The following is a 21,374-nucleotide window of genomic DNA, read 5'->3' on the forward strand; positions in this document are numbered from 1 at the left end:
GAGGACTTAAAGCTTATAAGCCACTATATTTTTCCGGCTGCAACTAATATGGAAGGCTTGTCTATATTTTTAGCCCCCCAGATGAGGGACTTAGGAGTGACACATGGCTCGTTCGACAGAAGGCGCCAAATGACACGACTTGCAACTTGATCGGTGCCTCATGCATCTCTGCTCTGGCTTCATAGGAGCCTCAAGGAGTTGCCATAAAAATACGGGAGAAGAGACCTTAAAACTTATAATCCACTCAAAGTCCTCATTTGCGATCAATGTAGGACGCTTGCCTATTTCTCTCTGTAAGATAGTCAATTAAATAAATCCAAATGATTCATTATTAGAAATTTAATATTTGCAATAACTTTTGCAGCGAGGGAGTTACATGACAACGTTAAACCATAACTGCTATATTGTATTTTTATTGACACTTTTTATCCCTCAAATTTAAAAATTTCATCAACTTTGGTCATTCCGTTAAAAATTCGTTGACTTAACAAATCTGTTTAAAAAAAAAAAATGCGGTATGGGTATCAGGGAATCGAATCCACACCTTTCAATTAACATGTGAGAGGCCTCACCACTCCACCTAATCTCTTTCTTGACTTTTTAATAACTCAAATGTTACTTATCGTGTCCCATAAATGATGAATTAGTCCGAAATCTCCGGCAACAATCCAAAGAATTTTTTTTCACGAACTCTAGCAGCCATGTAAACTGAGAACTAAGTAGGAGCCGAAATAAGGAAAAGGAAAAAAAAAAGTAATAAATTTAATGAAATGTGTGGGTGTAAGTGGAGAGTCCACTAACTTGTTAAGGTGAATGCGTGGATTCGATTCTGTGGTCGTCCATTTATGTTTTTTTTTTTTTTTTAACAAATCCGTTAAATTTAACGAATTTTTAACAAAAGGACCGAAATTGATGGAATTTTTAAACCTGAGGGACTAAATTTGATAAGGAGGAAATTTGAGAGATCAAATTTGAATAAGTAGCATACTTTTAGGATAGAAAATGATATTTACCCTACTTTTATTATTGCTGAAATTAATTAAAAAGTCAATTATTTTGATTTCAAAATTTGAGTAAAAGACATCAGCGTTAGGCAAAGTTCATTTATGGCCTCGTGGAATGCAACTCAGTAGCTTCCGGAAGACATGCGACTTTGTACTATGTATGTGCTCCCAAGAAACACAAACATACGACTTTAGTACTTTGCAAATGTTAATGTTATTATAACAACTTAGATAAAAGCGCATTTACTTTGATTTTTGTGAGATTTGACCAAATTCATTCCCGAGTGATCGCAAGCCGTACCTTAACTTTTAAATCAAACGTTTGACTTCCCACTCCATCCTAAAATATTGTGTCAAAATCTTTTGACTCATTGGAAACTTCTAAATTATAAAGTTGAGAGTATGTATAACGATTTAAATACATGATCTACTAAAATACACAGTACGTTCAACTTAAAATATTACGTCGATGGTTAAACATAACGAGTTAAATCACTAAAAGAAGGACGTGCAAAAAAAGAGTTATAAGTTTAATTTAAAAAAAATATGGGACATGAATTTATCATAATTGTTATTTCATTATTAATATTTATAATTTGATAAAAAATATTGAAATTAAAAAAAAATTGAATTGTTAGATCATATTTTGATGCAATAATGTATATATTATTTTCATTTAAAGAGAAAAACTCGAACAAAGGAGAAAGAAGGATTTGAGTTTGTAAGAACACAGGTCAAACTCTCTTCTGTGACCGGCTATAAACAGTTAGGAAAAAAATATTAACCGGAGGCTGTCGGTGGTCATCTTACGTTGTGATTTGTGAATGTCGGGCGGTGATGGATATGAGATTAGAAGAATATGATTTACCACTGTTTCTTGTCGGGTTATCGACTCATATTTAAATTAAAAATAAAACAAAATATTAAATTATTATAGAAATACATATACATTCATATTTATTGAATTTTTTTATACCATCATTATTTTTTCATACAGATACTAATAAAATAGAATCAGGTGTTAAATAATGAATTTTTGAAGGGGGTGTAAGTGTAAGTGTAATTTTAAAATTTTTTTACTGTAATTTCACTTGTTCACGTACGGTCAGAAAGTAATTAACTTCACTTTATAAATTTTAAAATGTTTTTAAAAAACTTATAGCTAGTGTTTGGATGGTAATAATATTTATTTTGTCCAATTAAATAAACAAATAAAAAGCATTTTAAATTTAAAAACTTGTAAAAAAAAAGGGATTGGCAAAGCACAAATTTCCACTTTTAAACTTAATTTTACGAATTATACATAGATTTCATCTGAACAAAAGGGATTTAGATCTGATCAAGATTTGGAAAGAAATGAGAATAGAATAATTTTAATTAATTTGAAATATAGAGTTTATTATTCTAAACAAGTTTAATGAATTTTGATGGAGATAAGAAGTTAAATCAAACGGTATGTAAAAGGAAACCAAATCCTCTCCGTAAACAACAACAAGAGATCAAAACCACATAATTTAAGTTATTTTGTTATTACCATATTAATTTTGGGATTAAATTGTATCCACAAACTAGTGGTAGATAAGGGGTTAGAATTGGTTTCACGCCCCCTACCATTTATTGCTAGAGTAGTATCAATATTTCGAAATTTCATTTCATTATAAAGAGGACTTTGAAAAAAAAAAAAAAAGGAATTGAAGAAAAAAAAGGCTAATTTCTAATTTGTGCAAGAATTTGATGTGTTGAGATATCAAGTTTCGTTTTTCCTTCATCAGATTTATTATTATGAATCTGCAATTCTTAACTCCTAATACATCAATTCAGACACAACTCCTATATATCTATAAAGCTACGAGCCAACAAGGCCTAATTTATTCAGCGAAAATTGAATCTCCGTGACTTTACAGTTAAGTTTTCAGGTCTTTCAACGTGTGATTTGTTATTTTATTTTGATATTAAATTTATACTAATATTTGTCAAAGGGTCAAAATTAGAATTGGGCAATGGGAACAGGAAAGGAACAGTCCTCTGAAACTTTTTGACCTGCCCCTGTTGCTGCTGCTGCAACTCCATTTCTTTCTTTCATACCCTTTTTGGTAAATCCCAACAAATTAGTTTTTTCTTAAAAAATGATAATTATATTAAATTTACAATAAATTAAATAATACATAGTTAGATGAATATTCAACACTGATTCTTAATATAACATTTAAATAGCTTTGATCAGAAAATTTTTATTTTTTCTGGTTTATTAAAAAAAAAAAACAAAAACAGAATATAATGACCACCTCAATTAAAACGTACAAAAACCCAAAGCCGATCTTTCCTAGCAAAAGCGCCGAACAAAAGCACATGCCTTGCCTTCTCCCCCACTTTCATCTTCCTCATAATTAATTTCGTCCTGTCCTTTCTTTCCCCCCCCCCCCTTAAATAATAATACATTAATCACACGACAAACATCTTAAATTTACCGTATAATTGATTTAGATATGACCAAATTTGATCTGAATGGATTAAAATTTCCAATTTTTGTGCACCATTGCCACCTTCCCCTTCCCCTATATGTACCGCGGATTCAGCTCTCCCAATCCCCTCTCTATCTCTCTCCTCTTCTCCATCTCCTTCAGTTCATCGCAGATTTTAGCTGACAACTAGGAAACTGCACTAATCACATTCTTCATACACACACTGAAAAGATCTGCACATTAATTACAATTTGAACTGTGACTTTGTACGCTGTTTTCTCAATGTCTCCCCTGTTTTTGGTACTCGGAGGAGCTTTTGCTTTGCTTCCACTGATCACAATTGCAAGCCATGACTACGGCGAAGCTCTTTCTAAGAGCATTCTCTTCTTTGAAGCTCAGAGGTCTGGTTACTTGCCCACCTCCCAAAGGGTGCAATGGAGGGGTAATTCTGGCCTCACCGACGGAAAACTCAATGGGGTATCACCCTTTTCTGCTTTCCTTTTCATTCCATACAAACAATCACAATCATTCATGTACGACGACGGTGGGTGCAGGTGGATCTGGTGGGAGGATACTATGACGCAGGGGACAATGTGAAGTTTGGACTGCCCATGGCTTTCACCATTACTATGATGTGTTGGAGCATAATTGAATACGGAGGACAGATGGATGGCAGTGGAGAGCTTGGAAATGCAGTTGATGCTGTTAAGTGGGGCACTGATTATCTCATCAAAGCCCATCCCCAACCTTAGTCCTTTATGGGGAGGTAATTTCTTTTTTTTACTCAAATTAAGTTTGATCGAATTAAATTAATTTAAAAAATAATATTAGACGTTTGTCATATAATTAATCACTTTTCATAATTATGCATCAATCACACCCCGCCCACACCACTATTCTTGTTGGACTGCCTAATTGCTAATGGGGTTGGGGTGTGGCAATGTGTGTGAATTTCTGAATAATACTAGTGCCAATTTGAAGGTCCTACTCCATTTTGTTGCAATTTCAACCATAATTGTGGAGTATTAAATTTAAGATTGAAGATTTTAAATTATTTCATGTGAATCTGCGTTCAGTTATACCAATGACGAATTTACTATATTCATCACGTGATTGGCATATAATTTTTAAAATGTAATTGATCGAGTGTGGTCAAACTAATGCGAACAAAAAATTTTTATTCTATATATTCTAATTTAAATTGGATTTGATTAAATTCTAGATAATCAAATAACATTTGTATTTAGTGCATAATTCAAAAAAATTGTATCCGTATCATATAATTTTATCTGACCAGACATGATTTTGGATGTAACTTTCCTAATAACTTAATATTAACTTTCAACTAAATTTGTTGGTTATTTTTTAATTTTTGTGAGAAATCGAGTGTGTTTGGATCGATAGTTACTAGTTTTAAGAAATTGGTGTAGGTGGGAGATGGAAACACAGACCATTACTGCTGGCAAAGGCCCGAGGACATGACCACTTCCAGGGCTGCTTACAAGATTGATCCCACCCACCCGGGGTCCGATCTCGCCGCAGAGACTGCCGCCGCCATGGCCGCCGCCTCCATTGTCTTCCGCCGCTACAACCCCTCCTACTCGGCGGAGCTCCTCAAACATGCCTATCAGGTGAATGTTAGCCCTTCTTTTACGTATCTTCTCATCCAACACCTAATGTGCGCATTTTAGTGAGGAGTTGGTTGTCTGCAATTAAGTGAAACGGCCGCTATTATTAGGCAGTTCGGCGCATTATAGCAATGGGCTGGACATCCACGATCAAACTTCACATAGACGCATATAGTACGCCTAGGAGGAGTCAGAGTCGGAGTATATTTTATGGGTGTGCATAATTTAAATTTTTATTATATTTATTTAATTAAATAAAAAATATAAATAATTCATCCAAACTACTAAATATATTAAATTTAAATGTGCTTGAATATGTAAAATATACCCAAATGATGATTATTCCTGTGTAAAAAATAAGCGTATTTACGAATATTTTAATAGACACATTTTTGTCCACCAATTTTAGTTATTATTAGGTTTTCATACTTAATAAATATCAGGATAAATTATATTGATATTTGTTGAAATTATGTCAAAATATACAAATATTTTTGCAAAATTACAAATTATATCTCCTAAGATTATCGTTGTAAATACCCTTTATTATAAAACAAAACTTACACAAACATCCCCTGAAAAATATTACACTAGCACTCATGAGAAGGTGTAACTGTAATTACAGGGGTCTAACATCAGGGGATGTTAATGAAATTTACCCTAAATATTATTATAGATGTATATATATACATATATATAAATAACTCTTATTCGAATTTATTATGAGAATATTAAAATTAATCAGATTAAATTTTAAGTAAATTATAACGAGTTCTTTTAAAATTTATCATAATTAAAATAGTTATTTAATATTTAAAAAATGATAAATATATTTTAAAATTAGCTACGACTTAACAGAGGTATTTATAATTATAAAAAAAAAAAAAAACAAGATGAATTTGAACTCAAGACAAGACAAGTATCTTGTGGTGGGGGTACAAAATGTCACCGTGTGTCACGGGGGCTGTCTGGCAGTTGGCACCGTACCGATCTGGTGAACTATCATAATCACAATAATCACACCAGCGATCCGTGCGATTGTTCTCCTTCTGCGGGGCATCTCACGTGGTGCTGCTGTACGCGCCGCACAAAATAACTCCTCTTCTAGTCATTGTCAAATTTACCCTTACCCTTGTCTCCTTTTTGTTATGACTGACTGCACACTGACAAATCATTTCCTTTCGATTTTCAGCTCTTTGATTTTGCGGACAAGTACAGGGGCAAATACGACAGCAGCATCACCATTGCACAGAAGTACTACCGATCCGTTAGTGGATACGCCGTATGTGATTCCTACCCTTTTTTTACATTAATTCAGAATTTTCATTTTTTTATTTAATAGTTATAAATCATTAGTATTTCCCGCTCGTGGTTTTTATTTTTAAAAACTTGTAATTACATAATTACATCAATATTTCTACGAGTTTATCTATCATCGGATTAATCAATACATAGGTATTTTTAGTTGTGTTAGTGGGATTGAGTGACTAAGTTGAACACAATATCTTAATGAATTTTGGCGAAAAAAACACTTTATGCTGGTTAAATTTCATTAATTAGGACAACTTTAACGGGTTTAATCTTATCTGACCTTTTAACTTATTTACAAAATAAAAAAGAAAAATTCCCATATTCTCATCTAATTTATATTATTATTTAAACTATAAATTGGTATATATTTTTGAATTGGGCAGGATGAATTGTTGTGGGCAGCTGCATGGCTGTACAAGGCAACAAATGATGAGTACTACTTAGATTACCTGGGGAACAATGGTGATGCACTTGGAGGAACTGGTTGGGCAATGACTGAATTTGGTTGGGATGTCAAGTACCCTGGTGTTCAGACCATGGTTGCCAAGGTACTACATGCTTGTTCTTGCAACATATTCAAAATGGAAAATTTTCGAGATTTGTGAGATCCATCGTAACGTGGATTGCCAATTTTTATTACAAAATGATGTCGTATCTCGTATTTTTATCCATGTCATCAATATATGTATACACAGGAAACATATATTTTAAATGGGAATACAGATACATGAGAAAAGATAAAAAAGTTGGGAGTATTTAAAAATGTGCGGCGATGAGTTGGAATTTGATTACAGGCGAGTAAAATTCTGTTTGTAGGTTTGCAAGTTACTAATTGGTTGTTTGATGTGTTTGCAGTTCTTGATGGCTGGAAAAGGTGGTAAGTATGCAGCAGTGTTTGAGAAGTACCAAGAGAAGGCTGAGTTTTTCATGTGTTCATGCCTTGGCAAGGGCAGCCTCAATGCTCAAAAGACTCCAGCAGGGCTCATTTTCCGGCAGCGGTGGAACAACATGCAGTTTGTTACTAGTGCTTCGTTTCTGGCGACCGTCTACTCTGATTATCTAACCTCTGCCGGCAAGTCCCTCAGCTGTGCCAACGGCAACTTCTCGCCGTCTGAGCTCCTCTCCTTTGCTAAGTCTCAGGTATATTGGTAAAGATATTAGATGTTAAATTATTCTCCTTTTTGACAATCCAAAATTGTTGGGAATCTTGCATAAAGATGGCTCATTCTTCTTTGCTTGGATTGTTAGGTGGACTACATTCTTGGAGACAACCCGCGAGCCACTAGTTACATGGTTGGATATGGCCATAATTACCCTCAACAAGTGCACCACAGAGCTTCCTCCATCGTGTCGTATAAGGTCAACCCATCGTTTGTTAGCTGCAGGGGAGGATATGCCACTTGGTTTAACAGAAAGGCAAGCGATCCCAATCTGCTTACCGGTGCTATTGTTGGTGGCCCTGATGCCTATGACAATTTTGCTGATCAAAGGGACAACTATGAGCAGACGGAGCCGGCTACCTATAACAACGCTCCACTTCTCGGCATATTGGCAAGATTACAAGGTGGTCACAGTGGCTACAATCAGCTCCTTCCAGGTTAGTTAAGTTTAACGTTTATGTTTTCGCCAATTTGATGATTTGCCTAACATCTGCCTGCAACAACGGTTGACGTTTCGTTGGTTGTTGATCTCAGTTGAACTACCTGCACTTAAACCAATTGCTATTGATCCAAAGCAAGCTACAAAGCCAGTGGTCAATCCGTCTCCAGGTTCCGTTCTGCTTCTCTGGCTCACTTTCAGCTAACTTTGTTCTCTTAGAATATTGAAACATTTTACAGAAGAGAAGGGAAGTAAAACACAACATATATTTTTGAAGTAGGTTTTTTGGGTCAGTCTCCACGCTCCAACATGATCGGGGGCTATATGCATCACTGTTTCATAAAGCTTAAAGAATTTGACACTAGAGCTTTGTATTTGCAGCTTCTTCTACCAATCCAATTGCAATCAGCCAAAAGGTGACTGCTTCATGGGTTCACGATGGGGAAACTTACTACAGATACTCAACAACAATCACCAACATGTCTTCCAAGAACTTGAAGAATCTGAAGCTTTATATTTCGGAGCTCTATGGTCCTCTATGGGGCTTGACCAAGTCCGGTGACTCTTACATCTTCCCATCATGGATCACCTCATTGCCTTCCGGGAAAAGCATTGAGTTTGTGTATATCCACTCTGCCTCTCCGGCAGACGTCTCGGTTTCAAGCTACACTCTTGTATAGACAAGCAGTTGCATGCAACGCTTTTCGCTCTGTTTGTATCAAGAATTGTGCAGCCATACAATTTAACATCAAACTAGGAAGAAGAAAAGGGAGCGACGAGATGATTTGAAAAGGGGGCTCGTCCTCTTGCTTCGTTTGCGGTATAGACTATTGCAGTGAGTGAGAGAGAGAGTAAAATGAGTAATGAAGAGAAGTGAAGATGGTTGGTTCTCAATGGAATGTATTAGTCAGAGCAGGCTTGAGTTTCTCTTAGTGTTATCCTCTTCTGTATTTGATGTTGTAAAATTCAAAATACTTTAATATAGTTTGTGCAGTAATCATTTGTTTCTGAGCTTGTTTTTCATAGTTTCTTGATGCCTCTGATGTTGATTTTTCATGGTTTTTGGTGCTTTTCAAATGTATTGGAGCTCAGTTAAAAACTATGATGGTTTAACATAACGTTATCCTAAGAGCAAATTACAGCTACTTCTCATAAAGTTTGGTATAATTATAAATACTTCCCATTGTTTGAATCTTAAGGTTTGGCATAATTACAAATACCTTGTTGTTATTTTAAAAATTATCAATACACCCTGATTTTAACGGTCGTTTAAACAATTAGCCCAATCCATTAAATTTCCATCCATTTTTATGGCGAATTGACCAAAATGTCCTTATGGTTTAAAAATTATAATTTTATTTATTTTTTAATTTTTTTTATGTACTAAGTAGATAATTTTTTTATAATTTTTAAAATTATTCATCCACCCCATTCGATTTTTTTATAAGTTTTTAATTTTTTTTTTAGAAAAATTAAAAAATACAGTAAGGGTAAAGTTGACAATTCCATTCCTCCATCCAAAGGTCGCATAATTTCATCAAACATCAGGAGGCTATTTATAATTTTTCAAACAACGAGGGGGTACTCATAATTATGCCAAACCTCATGGGAGGTTATTGTAATTTACCCAATTATAAATTCTCCTCTCAAATGGAGATGTGGACATTATTACTTTACCATTGCTGAAATTTTTAAAAAAAAGGTATTTAAAAAAATCTTGAGGTTGGTTAAAGTAAATAATTTATATAGAATATTAATTTATAAAAATATTTTATGAAGAGGCATTCACATCTGGAGAGAAAGGAATCTTAGAAGGTTCATTATCAAATTGTTGATACAGTAATAGAAGAGATGAGACAAAGGATTCTTAGCGCAAAGGTTCCTTTTAGTGTACAGGCTTTAGTCTTTTATAGACTTTGGCGTATTCCATGGAAGCTAAACTCATTTAGTATATGAGTTGATTGGATGTAGTTCAAGGTGATTGTTCGACCTTAATACTTTTTTATTAATGCAAATTACCGATTATCTAAAAAAATATTTTAGAAAATTAAAAAAAAATATAAAATTATAATTTATATATAATTCAAAAGGACATTTGGTAATTCACACAAAAAATGGATGAAAACCTAATTAATTAAGGCTAACAGAATTAGCTCATCGTTAGGCGTACGTTAAAATTAGGAGGTATTTGTATTTTTCAAACAATACAAAGATATTCACCAATTAGGTTGGGCTCCCGAATTGGTTTTGTTTGGGTTAAGAGTCAAACATACGTGGCAGTAACTGCAATTAAGCCATACAAAATACTACTACTAGTACTACTACTGTTGTTGTTATTGTCGCTGCTCTAATAATAATATAAAAAATTAAAACAAATAACAAAATTAAAGGAAAAAATACATAAAACCCCCTGTGTTTTAAAATGTCTGCAAATGAAAAAACCCCTCATGTTATGAGAATAGGCTAAAAGGCCCCTGTGTTTTGTAAAACTCAGCAACAAACACCCTTTCCGTTAGTAATTAACGGAAGGTGCATTACACGCGCCTTTTCTGCATGTGAGGCTATTTTGTAATTGGTTTTTACCTTTTTTTTATGTATTTTTTACTAAAATACCATTTTTTATTTTTATTTTGTTTTTCTATTTTTTTATACTTTAAATTGAAATATTAAATTGTATTTAATTTATTTAATATTAAATATTAATTTAAATTATATTTAAATTCAAATAATTTTATAATTATTGATTATTAAATCTAAAATTATTTTTAATTAATTAAAATATATATTTAATTATAATAATTATTATTATAATTATTCGTAATTAGCTAAAATATTTAATATTTATAATTATTTAAAATATTCTTAATTAACTAAAATATATTTTAATTAATATAAATAAAATTAATTAAAAATAAAATTTAAAAACAAAACGAAAAATGTGAACAATTTCACCCCTCTTTCGCCGGAAACTACTTATTTCTATGTTTCCAGTGCCTTTCAGACGAGTCGCCCTCTCTCCGTTAAATCCAAATAAGAGAAACAATGAACTCTCCATGTCCTGTTATTGCTCTTCATTTCAATAAATACTATTTCATATCTGGAAAACAAAAATAAGAATACACATCAACGCAAGCACACCAAAAGGTTGTAAATGACATAAATAAACCACAAAGATACACAATACCCGTAATGAGCATAAAATATTGCGAAACAATGGTAACATCCTGCACGAGAAAAAGGGTTGTGTAGATACAAATGAAGACTTAGAAACTGAAGAAGAATGAAAAATATAACAAGACGCATAGGGCATTCGTTGGCGCAGAAAATAAAAGCAACACCTCAGTTCTTCTATGTTGAAAATGGAAGTAAAACATATTTTACCGTGACACACACACACACACACACACTGCACACACACACACACCCCGCACACGCACACACACACACCCACACCCCGCACATGCACACACACACACACACACCCACACAAACACTCACACACACACACACACATCGCACATGCACACACACGCACGCACATGCACACACACCGCCCACACACACACACACACCCCACACGCACGCACACACACACACACACACACAAAAGAAAAAAGACGCACAGACAAGAAAATTGAAAAGTCGGAACAAGAAGGGCGCATCATTCAGCAAAACTTCTCAAGAATTGGTTATCAGATCATAACCACCTAAGCCATTTATCAGATTTCATGAATCCTCCACTCATGCTTAATTCTCAGTTTGATTCTCTTGTTTTTCACTCATAATTATGCTTAAAAATTGGAAAATATTGACCCTGGTTTAAGCGAGTTGGTGTATTGAAGTTATTGTATTTGTTTGGCATGTGTGCTCTTCTTTCCCCCCCTCTATATCTGGGTTTGTTCTGTTGATCTGTTTTCTTTATTTTTTTTGGTTTTTCGGAAGCATTAGATATGTTAGGTGTGAATTCTTGGCGTTTTCATGAGTAAGAGTAGAATAGGATATAAAAGCTGCGGTCTTTTAGCATTTTCCCATTTTCTCCTGGGTTTGGTGGACGGGAGGGTTGGTGGGGTGGGGGGAAAGATAGATTTTCTGCTCAAATTTGTTTTCCTTGCAGAATATGTTGCCTGAGACTTTTTTGTCAGTGACTTAATTTTTGTTACCATTGATTTATCTTTTTAATGATTACTTGCTTGGAAATGTAGTCTGAGTCTATTGGAAGAGAGGGGGGGTGATATAACATGGAGGCAAAAGTTTCCCGAGGCGTGCAATTGCCCAATTGGATAAACCCAGAGAAGATTGCAAGAAAACCGAACAGTTCTTTGCAGTTTTTTCAGAAATATGGGGAACAACGGTTGTACCGAGTACCTGCTTCTTGTAATCTGCTAACTAAAAGAGGAAGATTCCATGGGCCTGCAGTTTTAAAGATCTCGTGTTCTTCTGAAAGCAGTCCAGGTAGTAAGTAGAGGCAATTATGTTTAATGCTGTGAATGGATTACTCTCTTTATGTTGGTTCTGAGCTTTGTTTTTCCTTCTCTCCCTTTCTAATCATATGTAAAGCTTATCTAGTTTAATATTCAGAGCTGATCAAGGTGGATGCTTGTTAGTAGTTTCATTATCTGACTTGAGCTATTTTCCATCAGAAGATTGTTAATTGATCCGTTTGAACTGCTAAATTATTTGATCATTGCCGTAGTTATGACGTTATGTGAACCGCGGTTGGGTGTTTCAGATGGATATTGGAGCAATACCACCGTAAAGTGTTAACCTCTTTACAACCCTCTTGATACAAAAGTAAATGTCCAAAAGCCCAATATAATGCTTGTTCTGCATCACCCGTTAGATCGTCACATGAAAGAAATCAATATTTTTGTGCGCACAATGTTCTGGGAATTTATTTGCACTATTCATTGGGAGTGTTAACTCATTTTTGGACTGGGGAAACAAACGTATCTTCCATTTTTATTGTCTGTTTTGTTGTTCCATTGCTATAATGGACTCCTTCTGTCCATGTTTTCAGTTCATTTATATGCACTGCAGAAGTTAACAAGTGAAGTTAATTTGGTGGCCCACTTTTCTCTTATGTTGGACATGTGAACAATATGGTACAACGTATTGTCCACACACAGCTGTGACCTCAAATTATCTCGTGGAACTGTGAACAACACTTGTGCAGTCATTTATGCAATTTTTCACAGTTCAACATTTTCATTTATCATTGATTCAGCTTATTCAAGTTGTATGAGAACATCTATCTATGACATTGCGTCTCTCCGTCTGTCTCTCTGTGTGTGTGTGTGTCTGTCGGTATAGGGGCTTGCTGGAGGATGTTGGGGTTTAGCGGCTGGGGGGGGGGGGGTGGGGGGGGGGGCAGGGGGGGGTAAAGGGTGGGTTGGGTAGTTAGTTTTTTTTTTTTAATATGTATATATATAATAATATATATTTTTTAAAATTTTAAATTATTTATATATAATATAAATTAATTATTGAATTGAATGTAAATCTTTTAATTTTTTAGAATCTAACGGTTGAGATTAATTGATTTGATCTAACAATCAATATTTGATCAAGTCCAACGATTTATTGAATGTAAATCTTTTAATTTTTTAGAATCTAACGGTTGAGATTAATTGATTTGATCTAACAATCAATATTTGATCAAAGATGGTCCAACGATCATTAAAATAAAAAATAATATATATTAAGTAAGGATATAACGATCATTTTTTAAAAATTTTAACACTATTAGTTGGATTTAACTGAGAGGGGGAGATTGAGCTAAGTTTTACAAAACATAGGGGAACTTTTAGCCTATTCTAATAATAGAAGAGTTTTTTTTTTATAAATTTTTTAAAATACAGTGGGGTTTTATGCATTTTGTTCCAAAATTAAACTATAATAAAAGTTTAATAGATGAAACTACAATATATATATAAAAAAAAAATAGGTGCATAAAAAGAAAGAATGATAAATATTTAAATAAAAATAAAAACTAAAAGTATTATATTAAGTAGAATCATCAAAATAAATATTAATTAAAATATGTACTTATTAGCACTAAACTATAATAAATTAAAAAAATTAAATGGTAGTTTGGTAATTTGAGTAGAACTATACGAATTAATATTAAATAAAATATTTACCTATTAGCACTAAATGAATTAATTTTTTTTCTTATAAAAAATCTGAAAAAGAAGTAAAATAATTAAACTATAAAGTAAAAATTTAATATACAGATTGAACCGTAATATATAAAAACAAAATAGTTTATAAAAAAATGTAAAGGAGTAAACATTTAAATAGTAATAAAAACTAAATCATAGTTTAAGTAGAGTTATACAAATGAATGTATATCGATCAAAGGTAAATAAATTTATTTATCATTGTAGAAAATAAAATACAAAAAATATAAGATATGAAATAGAACAATAAAATTAAACTATAAAATAAAATTTTTAATGGATGTAATTATAATAGATATCTATAAAAAGATAAAAAGAAAAAGAGGGTAAATATTTAAATAAAAATAAAAACTAAATATCAAATTAAGTAGAATCATAAAAACAAATATTAAATAAAATATGTAGCTATATAAATATTTAAACTATAACATAAAAAAAAATAGTATATAAAAAATACAAAGGGATAAACATTTAACAGAAAAAAAAAAAACTAATTGATAATTTGAGTAGAACTATACAAATTAATAATTAAATGAAATATGTACCTATTAGCACTAAATGAATCTATTCTTTTTTATTACAAAACAGATAACAATCTGGAAAAGAACAAAAAAGAAAAAATATATTATAATAAATACAAAGAGGTAATTATTTAAACAGAAATAAAAATTAGATCATAGCTTGAGTAGAATTATACAAATAAATTTATTTATTTTTATAGTTTATAAAAGATACAAAAAAGTAAATACTTAAGTAGAAATAAAACCTAAATGATTGATTAAGTAGAAATATACAAATAAATTTAAAAACGAAATATGTATTTATTATAATAAAATAAAAATTAAATAACAGATTAAGTAGAATTACATAAATAAGATTTAAAAATGAAATGTGTACTTATTAATACTAAATAAATTTATTTCTTCTTGTGGAACAAAATGAAGCGATCACAGAAATTAAAAAAATAGACATAAATAAGTTTTATAATTTAACTAAAAAAAAAGGATAGTGATTGTTAATTCAATAACTTTTATGCATCATGAAAAATAATATCATGCTAAAAGCAAAACATCAATTTAGCTATAAGATATATATATATATATATATGAGTTAGAGATAAATAAATATTAAAATTTAACAAACATAAATATATGAGTAAGAGATAGGATTTATTAATCCGAAACATAAAATCATTCAGTTCCATACAATCCAGTAAACACTAATTCCACACCATGAATCGAAAAATCTTGTTCCAAATCAAGTTTGACCAAATCCGAACTAATCACATAGCAATTGTAATTACACTACATTCGCCATGTAATTGATTTAGTAAGCTCAAACTTAATCCGAATAAGAATTTTTCGACTTTTCTGTACATTGTTCCTTCAACTCTTGAAACGTAAAAGGGATGGTCATGCAAGTCAAAAACACAAAACAGACTATATATATAGCTAGAGAGGTTCATTTGAGCTGCACAACAATGATGCTGATATTGTGTCTGCTCCCCTTAGCCATGGCCAAAACAGCTAACGCTGCTGCTGCTTCCGAGGCAGTACTACTTCCATCTGAAGACACCTTCCGGGACTCACCCTTCACACAATATCTTTTGACAACTTCACATGCAGTCTTGTCCTCGACCACATCCCACAGGCTATTGGTTGCGATTATGAGGAAGTCGTCCGACTCCTCGGCTCGCTTCGTCACCGTCACCTCAGGCTCCGTGATTATGCACTGTCCACCTACACAGTTTGGACAAAACGATCCATGAACTCAACATTTAATTGATGAAGTTGAGGCCACGTGACCTTATGTGAGTATTGGTATTCACATGATATAATCGTAAGCGATTAACTCAGAAAAAATGAAGTAATGGTAATAAGTGACCTAAGGATCTTGAAGTTGTAGAGAGTGGAAGGAGATGGGAAGCATTCCAATTTATGGTCCTTCCATCACCAGCTCTCTTCTTTCCATCTGCTCTTTCACCCTATATTAATAAAACAAACACCCAAAAGCACTATATATATATATATATGTGAGTAATTAATGAAGCTGGAAATTGAAGAAAAAAGAAGCAAATTCAATTAATATTTCATCTTCCAATCTACTTTTACTTCCTTTCACTTGTGATAAATGCAATGTCACTCATTGGATATTATTATATATACTATTTTTTGGCTTGTCAAATCAATTGCATATATATTTTATTTATATAAATTAAATATTGTAAAGTAAAATTAGCTAGCATGAAAACAAAAATGACAAAATACGTCCTCAATGATTTTAAAATGAAACAATTTAATTATCTTCTTATACAGGAAAGTAAACTATTCTATTTTAAAAATATAAAATAGTATTTTTTTTTATAATGCCGTATGTTTAAATTGCATTAAACCCCTTAATATATATAACTTGTGGGTGTGTATAAATTGAAATATAACTTGCAAGAAGGTCTCAATTAGTAGCCAATTAAAAGTGGTAAGGTTTAATTACAATATTTATGATCACAAAATTTAATTTTGTATAAATTTTATTACATACGAGTTGAAATGAAATTAATATTGCAGTAATGGTAATATATTTATCGTGTAAATAATATACTTATCATATAATTTATATAAAGAGGAAAATGAATCATATATAAAGAAATACTTATTATAATAATTGTTTGGGTTCAGTAATTTTATATATATATAACAGTTCACCTTAAGATCACTTGACAAAGTGACTGCCAATCCACCGCGGCACAGCACCGCCCTGGAATTCCCGAAGTTCACCACCACCACCTCCTCCTTCCCCACCACCACCACCATAGCCGTGAACCGCAGTACTGTGGCGGCGGAGCTTCTCTCTCTCTCCTCTACTTCATGCCAAAAATCCTCATCAACAGCACCACCCAAACAGTCGACCATCACTCTCCCCCAGTCAAAATCCCTCTCCACCGGCAGCTTCTTCGTCCTCTCTATATGCCTCTCCAAACACTTATGCAGCCTCTTGCCGCACGTTTCCGCTACCATAGTTCCGTCGTGGTCGTCGTAAACACCGAAGCAAGAGTACTTCCCGGCTAACCTCCCCGGCGGCACCACCGTGACCGCATTCTCCATTACTCTCCGGCGCCCCATGATCGATACGAACCCGTATTTCAAGGCGCCGGCGCTCTCCGAAGCCAGATCAGCCGGCCACGGGTGGGAGGAAGGTTTTCCAGAATGGATTTCATCATCAAGCTTGGAATCTGCCTCCGGCGACAAACTCACCGGCCTCTTCATTAGGGCAACTTCTAGCCTTCTCCGGCAACGTTTCTCCGTATCTTCAGTGGGTAAACCAATTGGATTACCGGAATCCATCATTGTTGGTGCAGGAGCCGTGGGTTTTCTGGGAAGGTACTGGTTTAAGCTTGGAGCGGTTGCCCACCCTGGGCTCGTGTATTATAAATTTCAGAAAATTAGTGTTGCTGCGTAAGTAATCATCATTTAATAAAAAAAATTATATAATATAAATTATATTAAATTATTTCAAATTTTTTATTATAAAATTATGTTACCTCTCAAATACTATTAGTTAGTTATATGTTCAAAATTATAAAACATAAATAAATAAATATTTATCTGTATATATAGATATTTAGGTAATGCACATGAAAACGTATGTACATAATTAATGAAATCATATAAGCTAAAACAAATTAGAAAGTTAAAAAAAAATAATAATGTTAGTCATGTTTTAGCAGTTGTAGGTAGATTGAAAAGATAATCTGGATGAAATAACACTGTTTTCTTCCTAGTATTTCTTAATATTGCACAAATGTTACTAGATAGTAAAAAATCTTACTACATGGTTCTAAATATTATTTTCTTTTGAGAATTAAGGGTTAATTAGTCTTGAGAGCATTATTATAATTTTCTCAATATATAATGCAAAAGCTGATTTATTTATTTATGGGATCATTACATTTAGGCTTAAAGGCAATTTTCGTCCTCTAATTCCAGGCTATTCTCGTTTTAGTCCCCTAAATTACTAGGTTTCCATTTTGGTCCCGTAAAACTGAAAAAATCTCAATTTTGGTACAAATTTGCTCGGAAAGTTGAGTCATTCATCGGAAAAAGTCACATGCTAGGCATGTGACTTTTTAAATTGGGACTTGCATTGTGATTGGCTGAAAATAAAAGGCTTAAAGACAATTTTCGTCCCCTAACTTCAGGCCATGTTTTCACCACATCATCTTTTTCTGCCAATCACAATGCAAGCCCCAATTTTAAAAGTCACATGTCTGGCATGTGACTTTTTCCGGCGAGTGACTCAACTTTCCGACCAAAATTGAGATTTTTTCAATTTTATGGGACCAAAATAAAACCTAATAACTTAGGGGGTGAAAACGAGAATGGCCTGAAATTAGGGGACAAAAATTACCTTTAATCCTTACATTTATGCTCCCTGACCTGATCTGACCTGTGTGGTTTGTTTACACAAATCGTCCCTGTTGTTTGCATAATTATATAAACCACTCATAATAGTCAAAAAAATATAGTAGTTTGTGTAATTATGCTGACTTTATTGGGGGTGTATGTGTAACTTTTCAAAAAATAGAGGTGTTTGTAAATAATGTTGAAGTTTTTTATAAACGTATGTGTCTAATTTTTCAAAAGATAAAGTCATTTATATAAAAAAGACCATGCATTAGGATTGTAATGTAATTATCCCTTTATTTATTTATAGTTTGAAGAGTTTGGAGCAATTATTAACGTGAGCTTCTTTTGCCGATGACTTTGAACTCAATTGGGGAAGTTGAGATCCCATGATTAGAACGTAACTCAATCAACGTGTGTGATATTATTATATTTTAATAGTAATTATTGTTCTATTTTAACAGTTGTCAACAGTTGTTATATACATAAATTTGATATTGATAATTGTAATGAATGTAATGAAGAAATAATAATATGGTATTCCTGGATATTAATGTAGCACTGCCTACTCGCTACATCTAATTATCACTATTTCATCCTTTCTTTAATTAAAACTCATACTATAAGTAATTCCCTTTCAACCCGTAAAATAAATTCTAATTTATCAATATAATATATATCACAAAAGATAATAGATACCACCAAAAATTTATATTTACCCTTACTAGATGTCCTCATGCACATAACCTAAAGGAAAGTAGTACCACAATTTTAAACACAAACCCGATATAAGATTAGAATATTTAACAACCCAACAACCAAAAACTTCGCCTTCAGATATCATGGCTGACCCATCTAATTAAGGCGACGGTACAGCTCAAAGTCCAATGTGGCTAGTCAGTTTGACCGATTCCCTGAAAAGTACGTGGCAAGAAATACGCTACCTACTCAATAAGTATAGTTAACTAGTCTATATATATATATACTCAAGCAGCAATTCACGTACATGCAGTCACATCAACTATCAGTCATTCGTCATATAGCAACATCAGATATAAGCAGTAATACATACCCACAACTGACCAAACCACGACGTAATATTTGACGTTATCGTTTATTAATTAAGGGCCCTACTTACTCTAATTGGAGTACATCAGTCAATGGTTTCGTTGGCCATCATCATCTCATCGTCTATCATATATAGCACAGGATACCCGTTGTATGTGATATCCCCACACTCTTTTACTCCAGCTGTGTAGCAATATCAGCACAGGACATCACAACAAACATGGTATCCCCACACCACCCCAGTGTGTAGCTAACAACACAAGATATTCCCCGCTACCCGGAATACCACGATACCCTACGTGCCACGGTACCTAGCTCAATTCATATATTTTTCATATTACATCATCATCAATTACATTTTCATAAACCATTGACTGTGTTCCCAACTAGGTAAGCATCATCTTTTATTTCAATTCACGGTCATCATTCTATTCTTTATAATAATTACTTCCTCAATAATAACTCCCAATTTGATTTCATACAACAATTAATTACAATCATCACATAATCATATCCCACATGTCCCTACATTATAATCACATAACACATAGTAATAATTTCACCGATGTTCAAGTAATCCAACAAATAATCCACAACTACTTATATAGGAACCAATACATAAAATCCACGTATATAAATATAAAGCCAACTTTACCACCAAATATAAAAAACAAATATATATATATAATATAATATAATACTAAACATATCAATATATATATAAATCCAAACTAGCTATACTTACCTTAAATTCCAAGATGCTTCGATTTCACGAGGGACTGCTCAACCCTCTACTTTATCATCACGTCCTATAATTTAATATTCTATATTCTTAAAGTCCAAACCCCTGTTTCATTTTATTTTAGATAGCTACACTTTCTAAGCTTCTCAAACATATATTTAATTTACCAAACAATTCATAAGAATTCATTTAATCAAACTCCTTATAACTATTATTTTTAATAATATCCATAAATTATATTATCATTGAAACCTCAACTTCCCTATTTAATAACATAATATTTCTTAAATATAACTTTTCGAGATGTTTCTATGAATTTTCTACCAATTTACCGTTGTTATATAATTTAATTAAGCAATAATACATAGAATTACATATTTAGTTAATCATTCTAATGGAATTGTGTAAATTAGCTATAATAATAATTAAATCTAACAAATCTAATAATTTAATTAACCAACTATATTATTTTTATATCAAATGTGATATTTAATTCGACACTAATTTAAATAGCCAAAATCATAAAGTACTCCAATTAAATAGTATATCGCTCAATATAATCAATATTTAATAAACGGACTAATTAAATAATATAATTATATAAATAAATAAAAATTAAATTACAGTTTCCGTACCTCTATTTCTATTTTTTCCGCCGAGAGAATTGCAGTTTTTTCTACTTGTGTTTAATTGTGTGTTGTTGTTCATTTGTGTGTGTAACAAGACTACAAAAGAAAAACAAAGAAAAAGAGTGAAGAGAGGTGAGGCGGTGGGATTAGTGGCCCCCCCTCCCACTCTCAACTCTCTCTCTCTCCTCTCTTAGTATATATACATATATATATATATATATATTATTTATATATATAAAGTATTATTATTATTTATATATATTTAATTATTTTTTTCTCATTACGTCCTTTTTTTAATTTTCTTAATTAATATAATTTGCTCCAAAGTATTATAACGAACACCAATTTAATC

At 32.5% G+C, this 21,374-nt stretch overlaps 2 protein-coding genes and 1 long non-coding RNA gene across 4 annotated transcripts; 2 read left to right on the forward strand and 1 right to left on the reverse strand.

Annotated features, from left to right (window-relative positions):
- LOC105159094 (endoglucanase 6) lies at positions 3,454-9,027 on the forward strand. Its single transcript, XM_011076045.2, is given in 10 exon segments — positions 3,454-3,943; positions 4,021-4,213; positions 4,216-4,232; positions 4,897-5,097; positions 6,287-6,376; positions 6,789-6,953; positions 7,261-7,545; positions 7,654-8,002; positions 8,100-8,174; positions 8,386-9,027. Coding segments are annotated over 10 exon segments (1,869 nt in total). The 5' UTR covers positions 3,454-3,748; the 3' UTR covers positions 8,685-9,027.
- Positions 11,764-13,277, forward strand: LOC110012827. The gene is made up of 2 exons (XR_002288029.1): positions 11,764-11,898; positions 12,207-13,277. It is a non-coding gene; the product is annotated as an uncharacterized LOC110012827 (long non-coding RNA).
- On the reverse strand, positions 15,547-21,112 carry LOC105159104 (probable protein phosphatase 2C 8). 2 transcript variants are annotated; one of them, XM_011076058.2, is made up of 4 exons: positions 21,029-21,112; positions 16,886-17,592; positions 16,068-16,167; positions 15,547-15,922 (listed from the first exon to the last, which is right to left on the reverse strand). In XM_011076058.2, the coding sequence occupies exons 1-4, from the start codon at positions 21,099-21,101 to the stop codon at positions 15,645-15,647; spliced, it is 1,158 nt and encodes a 385-aa protein (XP_011074360.1). In that variant the 5' UTR covers positions 21,102-21,112; the 3' UTR covers positions 15,547-15,644. The 2 variants fall into 2 exon arrangements, with proteins under 2 accessions (XP_011074360.1, XP_011074367.1); XM_011076065.2 differs by lacking the exon at positions 21,029-21,112 and having other exon boundaries at positions 16,886-17,643.

This window comes from Sesamum indicum, linkage group LG1, assembly GCF_000512975.1.
Source record: "Sesamum indicum cultivar Zhongzhi No. 13 linkage group LG1, S_indicum_v1.0, whole genome shotgun sequence".
Taxonomy (NCBI): domain Eukaryota; kingdom Viridiplantae; phylum Streptophyta; class Magnoliopsida; order Lamiales; family Pedaliaceae; genus Sesamum; species Sesamum indicum.